Source organism: Bombus impatiens, unplaced genomic scaffold (assembly GCF_000188095.3).
Source record: "Bombus impatiens unplaced genomic scaffold, BIMP_2.2 scf_0743, whole genome shotgun sequence".
NCBI lineage: Eukaryota > Metazoa > Arthropoda > Insecta > Hymenoptera > Apidae > Bombus > Bombus impatiens.
In genome coordinates this window covers 91,556-98,866 of record NT_177162.1, presented here as the reverse complement: position 1 = coordinate 98,866, position 7,311 = coordinate 91,556, and the positions used below count along the sequence as shown (strand labels likewise).

General features: G+C 36.1%; 1 protein-coding gene across 1 annotated transcript; it reads right to left on the bottom strand.

Moving 5' to 3' along the window:
* Positions 1-5,153: 5,153 nt before the first annotated feature.
* On the bottom strand, positions 5,154-6,588 carry LOC112213540. Its single transcript, XM_024370347.2, has one exon. It carries the CDS (start codon positions 6,257-6,259, stop codon positions 5,477-5,479), a length of 783 nt encoding a protein of 260 aa, XP_024226115.1. The 5' UTR covers positions 6,260-6,588; the 3' UTR covers positions 5,154-5,476.
* Positions 6,589-7,311: the final 723 nt, after the last annotated feature.

Genomic DNA, 7,311 nt, shown 5'->3' with positions numbered 1-7,311 from the left:
TCCCGTTGACCGCGGATTCGTTATTGAACCTAAGACCAACATCACTATCGCGAGTGTCCAACCGCCGCGGTTGATTGTCGAGTCGATAATATCCATACTCATATTAACAGACCGTACCTTCGTTATAACACGACGGTGGCCAATTCCAATGAAGATTTATGAAACGCCCACAGCCCAGTTCCTGACTCTTCTCCGACAAATATAATAACTTCGTGTAACATAGTTCGAAACCATATCGTTCATTCCGCTGTTTTCGCTGTTTTGGTACGTTAAGCGTATACATTGATATTTCGGGTGTTGAACGTTATTTTCTAGAGCTGATATTTTGTTTTCCAGGTAAGGAGATGATTTTTTTTCTATTATGTATACTATATCTAGTCTACTAAGTGTAATTAGCAGCCTCAGTTTTGCAATTTTCTTTGTATATTATATACATTGCAATCCAGAAAACATTTCGACATGTTCGTCGTTAAGTAGCGATCAATCAGCTGTCGATCAGTGCAGACAGTAAATTTCTTTTATCTGCAAGTTCAATCTCTTGACAAATCAAATTAGAAGATGTTTTTCTACCTTCTCGCTCGGCAAAATGTCTGAAATTCCAACGCAGAGAAAAATACGGCTTTGAAGCTACTTCTCGAAAATAAAATGACCCGAAGACAAGCCGCTAAGGCTTTCAATATTTCAAAAACGACGAATGCGAAGACAGATACTCGTCGAATGCACAGATCAAGAAAATATTAATTATTTTACCTGTGATTTATGTAAAAATCAAATTTGGATAAGACTGTGTATTCTAACATCTTTTTTTTAACATTGTTAGTCATTTAGAGTAAAAATCTACTAGTTACATAATTGATCGGTACTGGACGGCAATTTTTCGTTTCCTACGAGTTACAATATTTTTGTATTCTTACAAACGATTAATTCCCATTGTTGAATTTGACGAAATTAATAATCTCCCTCCTCTTATTATGCTTCATTTGCACTACCAATTCATTTTGTTAATTTTAATTTCTACCGACTCTATCCTAAGATAAAGCGAACAACTTGGAGCGATCGATACTGTTTTTCTCCTGATTACATTATTTACAACCAATCTCCCTTCTCTTATTATGCTTCATTTGCACTACCAACAATTAATCTTCCTCCTCTTATTACGCTTCATTTGCACTACCAACTCATTTTCTTAATTTTAATTTCTACCGACTCTATCCTAAGATAAAACGAAGATCTTGATTACTTTATTTACAACCATCGTCATAATCGTTATTATTCACAACCAAGGAAAAACCGCCAGACGACCAGCTCGCGTAAATGCAAATTCCAAACCGCCAACTTTGCTTGTATTAGCATTATGTGTTAAATGAAAGATAAAGAATGAGATAATTTATCCAAATCTCAAAAATCTTTTCACTTTCATGAAAAATGAACAAAATTAATTTCAAAGCATTAAAATGTGGCTTGTTTTTCTGGAGAATTCAAAATTCGTAGCTGCTCTCTTTGGTTTTTATATCTACAGGGTCATCCACCTAAAGCCTAAATTTATTCGTTCGTGGATTTATTCGTTCAAACTGACAACAGTTGTGTCATGATTCCGTCTAGACAGACATGGAACGTGCATGTAGCTCGGAACCCACACGCGCCAGACTAAATGAGAATAGCAACAGTGCAACATACACTCAGGGTACTACAATCACGTGCGGACGGCAGTGCAGTTAGAAAGTTTCAGAACTTTCCTTTACGTTACCACAAATAAAGAAATAAAGAACATTTAGATACGTAAAAGATTCTTTCGTGTACAATTCTGTTGATTATTGTTAAAATAAAAATGTCAAATATATCACAGGGTATATAGTTCCCTTTATGGGTAGCAAGTTTTTGTGAAATTTTTTTGCTAGACGCTCGAACGCTCGGCAAACGTTCGGCTTTCGCGTTGAGAACTTGCTATGCTTCCATTCACTTGCCCTTAGAATCGTTGAGACTAGTCGTGTCGAGTGTTTTTCTATCAAATGAAACGCGATAATCGTAAAGTATTAAATGTATCTCATCGTAAAAGGCACCGTATTCCTCAACAATTTCAAGAAAAACATCAAATAATCGTTCGTTAACAAAATGTGAAAGAATTTTCGGAAACGGTTGACATCATACTAGCTCACAATCAATTCTGTTTTGCTTTCGATGTAGGCTAATTCTCTACTAAAGAGTAGGAGTATAAAGCAAATCATTCTTATTTCTATTCTAAATACGAAGTTATAATATATACGAATATTAATCGTCGTAGCTTTGTTTATTTTCACAATGGGCGCGTACAGCGAAAAAAATTACAGAAAGAGGGGAGAATGTCAAACTCTATCGCTCTTGCTCTGTTTATATTTTCGCACGTTGCTCTACGACCCTCAGGGCAGACTTCCTTGTCCGCACTCCGCTCCTCGCTTCTGCTGTTCATTCGTCCCGCTCTCACTCCGCGACTGCCTTGTTTTCTTTAACCTACTATGTATATGCTACCACCATCTCGTTCGGTGGTATAAAAGCAGCATCTCGCTCGAGATTCAAATGTCACATAATATTCGTCCTTTGGCAATTCCTCGTCGAAGAAAAGCCAACGCACTACGATCTATCACAGATATGTTATCTTTGAAATATCTACAGTTCATGATATATATATGTACCGTATATATTATACTTATCGTAACACGAAACCAAGTTGCAAAAAGTTTCCGTCACCAACGTATGTGGATGGTAGGCGAGAACACGGAGCGATTGTAGTTGTCGCCAGGGAAGCTTAAACATAACGCCGCTCATAAGAACTAGAAAAATTTACCGAATGTCCAGCTAGACAAATTGTAAAGTACGAATTAAATAGTAATAAAAGAAAAAAAACTCACAAGAGGCACAAGTCGCTGTTCTCCATACAATGAAGAAAAGCGTTTTGACCTAACTCAATTTTATCTTCCTGGAACCTCACGAAGCTACGGTGAAAAATAAGCGCAGCCGCTTCTGTGCACTTTTTCCTGTAAGCTACATTTCGCTACAATGCAATTACAATGCAATTATTTGCATTTTTACAAACGTTACGATCCTTCCTCTATCTCGTTTGGGATTATTTGTTCTTAACGTATTCGACATTTTCTTTTACATCTAACTTAAAAGTTATCAACGATGATTTTCTGCAAATTCACCGGTATTACTCGACTTTGAATCGCTTTGCTGCGTATGTCTCGAATACGAGGATGAGAAACAGAGAGACATAGCGATACATTTAACAAAATTCATACTTAGACAAACTAGTTTTAGAAAATAGAAATCAATTTAATTACAGCCATGTTTGGTATCATTATCATTGTAACAGTAAACTAAAAAATTTAGAAACTTTATTTTTTTGTTGAGACGATTATTGCGCTGGATTAAGTTTTCCTTCGCTTCCAATATGTATAATATCCTAATTGTATACAGGGTGGTCCACTCAACTTGCACACTCCGAATAACTTTTAAAGTATGCGTAGTAGAATAAATGTTTTTATACAAAAGTTGCATAGTTTTGAGCGGCACTTCATAAGGAATATGCACTTTTCTTATACGCGAAGGTGTTTCAGTGACTTCAAGGTCAACTTTATTTTTTTAAGCGGGGTCATATTTTTTAATGCATTAATCGAAGCATCCCAGGATTCTCTATAAAAATAAGAGCATTAACTTATTTATGAAGGACAACGTAAACACAAGAATATCGCTTCTTTCATACGTTAAATTTGACAAATTAATGTTGAAATATCTGCTAAACTAATAGTCTTTCGACACAAATAGGTCAATCCGTTTTTGTACAAAATGTGCAGCCGGATCGACTTTGTCCAAAACGCGTTCACCTGCGGAAACACTAATCGTGCCAAATTATGTCCCTTTCGAAACCATTCAACCTGTACCTGAAATATCGTTTAATGCTATCGAACGCAAGCGAGATATTTTAGGTGATAACGTTATATAGGACACCCTGTCCTATGTACAACATATGTCTAATGTATAAGATGTAAAAAATATGTTTTAATACTAATATACTTTTCTACGCCTTGGAATTAGCGGAGGTTTATAAAAAAAGGTTGGTGCAAAAGTGACCTAAACTTTAATATTCAAGATCAGCTTTGTTTATTGCAACGTATTCTATTCGTCAGAAGGGGAAAAAGTCGGTGCGTATAATTTTGTAATAATTTGAAATTATGATGTTAGATGCTTTATTCTGTTCAGGTCGCACTACTTTACGCATTGTTTCCTCGTTAATATCTCATTATTTACATTCTATATGACTTTAAAATGTAAACGTGTAAATAACGTGGTGGTAAGAGCTAGTGAAACTTTAATAGCTTTTTTCAAGAGAACCATCGGGTCGCAACCCACGGCTCCATTGGCAAGTTTGATTCTCGTGACGAGTAAAATATGGCGCAAACAAAAAAGTTTTACCTTCAAATTTTAAGAGCAACCGAGTATGTGGAATCTCGCTGCGATGATCGTGACACCTACTTTCCCAACACCCTGTACATACACACAACCACGGTTTGGCTTTGGTTTCAGGGATGAATTTGGCCTCGAAATAAGCAAACTCGCCATCCCCTCCTCGTTATTTGAAATCGCTGGCAGAGTGGGAGATTCGAGAACGAGCGGAGTCCATGAAAGCGATGAGACATAAATCTTTATGGTCGAACGAGCAGCGACGACGTTTAGTAGAAGAAGAATAGAATATGTATAACGTTTTCTCACTCCAGCGATGTTACTATATATATGATATTACTATATATATTTATACAGGACTTATATATATTTGAGGATTTCACGATCAGTTACATATCTCGAAAAGTACGTTATATGTCACTCGTTTCTTATTTTTCAGCTGTTTTCCAAGTCATTTGAAGATCAGCTTTGCTGTTTTTAAATGGAAAGTGTACCTTTTCTTCAGAGATTCTTATTCTACTGGAAGAAAGAAGAAACTTTTATAGGAAACATTTTTTTAGTAAACCTTACCTTGAAAAGATATTTATTCGATTAAAAGTTTATTTCAGTTTTTGTATTTCCAAAGTAGCGGAAGGAAAATTATGCAACAAAAAGTAAGTTCCTTTAATTTTTCTGGTCATTATTAGCGATAAGGTAAAATCAATGACAATGTGCTTTTTTACGACATTGCTTTATTTTAAAAACAGTTGAATTTGAAAATAGATCATACTACTGTTTAGAACAAGATGGAAAACATTTGGAAAACATTTTACGATATTTCGATTTTGAGTAACGATCACCCAAGTTAACCGATTTTGATCCGAATCATAATGAAACATATAGTAATATCCAAATAAGGATTGTCGATTGAAGCTAGATAAACGAAGATTGAGTCTTTAAATTAATGTTTGAGTAAATTTACTTTCCATCTTCCTCTACTTTTGTTTGACAGAAAATAGTCTTTTTAAGTTATGATTACTGAAGGAAGGCTTTCCTTCGTCTATGCCATGTCATTGTATAAAATGTTTATTATTGCTTCTCCCATTACTAACACCGCTCGATTATTATACGCGTATTTCCTTATAATTTCTCTAAGCAAGTTTAAATCTGTCTTCTTTCTTGTTATCAAACTTAATTCCGATTTGTCCGTTTCTGCTGCTTCGTTTTCGTCTTCTTCTCCTTCGTTTATTTCTTCGCTTATCTCTTCTTCTTGCTCATTTTCTGGAATACCTTCATCATCGTCAAACCTTCCTACAGGATCTTCATCATAAATGTCATATTCATCAACTTCCTCCTCATTGTAATTTTCGTTGGAAACATCTCTGATTCTTTCTTCAATTTCCTCTCTTGAAGCTGTTTCTGCTCTACGAACTCGCACTGCGCCGACTTTATATCGGCTCTTAAATTCGGCTAACCATCTCTTGTCTCCAGTAAGCGAACTTCCTTCCTGTTCACCACACAGTTCGATTGCTTTCTCTTGTATTAATGGATCAGTTAATTCTGCCCCTATTGCTTGTTGATCCAGGATCCACGCATACAAACAATCTTCCACTTCTTCGTTCAAAGATCTTCTTCGATTTTTATGTTTTGATGAATGGCCTCTTCGCTTTCTAAGACGTATCAAGTGTTCGTTCTCGCGACAAATACTATGTATGACATCTCGCGAAACTCCATACTGACGAGCTAAATATTTCACTGACATCCCTCTCTTCAATTCTTCAACAATCTCGTTCTTGTGTTGCACCGAGAGGAAAGTTCTTCTCTTCCTTCGGTTTTCTGACATGATTAAAGAAAACACAATACTTCGTAACTTGAACTTTCCGCGCCGTTTTAACTGTCTCGTACTGCTCGATCAGTACTTGTCGAGAGACTGAGACCAACCTCAGAATTGTAGGAATTTTGTGCTCCGATTCAGGTAAAAACGTTTGTTTTTCCGAAAAAATATTCATGTGACCTCGTCAAAGAACATATCGCTATTTTTACGGCAAACACAAACGGCACCTACTCATCATCTAATTATTTGATGTAAATGTATACTACCCGACTGCGATAAACATGGAATTTTTCTTTAAATTTGATAGTCTTAATTATCCGTATCTTTTATTGTTTTATATTTGCATTCACATCGGCAGTTTAGGGAACGTTTTAAACATTTTTGACTAAATATTCCGTGTATTATTTATAACTTGATAACAATATACTAGCAATAATGATACGCTGCGACAATGACATAACTCAGAATTTGAAGTTTTTCAGTTATTGATATAGAAAAAGTGGATCTTGTTTGTACTTCTTGCTGGTAAAGCCTGATAAGTGAGCCTTATTTTCAAAAATAAGTATACGAGGGCAATTGTACCGTTGTCTTTTGTTTACGTTTGATACAATACAAAATATTCAAACTCGGTTTCCCTAAAATCGTGATTCTTCAGTCATGTCATTCTTGTGGCAAACGAGCGACGCACTCATACTACAGTAATTATAAAAAATAAGAGCGTTTCATCCATCGCTTAGATACCAGAACAACAGGTCCTGTGTCTTGTTCTATCCTTTTTCGAACAATAACGCTGGTCGTCCGACCACTTTATGATTCGCCGTTATCTCCAGCTTCTCGTTCTTTCTGCATATTCTCTCTTGTCCCGTTCGAGAACAAAGCCAAGGCAAACAGCATACCTGTATCGACTGTACCTGATTCGTAGTCCGCGATACACCGGTCTCGAGCGCACTGCTTATTTCGAAGTGAAAACTGTACATATATAGTGGCTCATGAAAGCATTCGACTGCCTTTCGCAGCAGACTAATTTTTCTAAAGCCGCGCCAAGCGACTTGAGTTTTTTT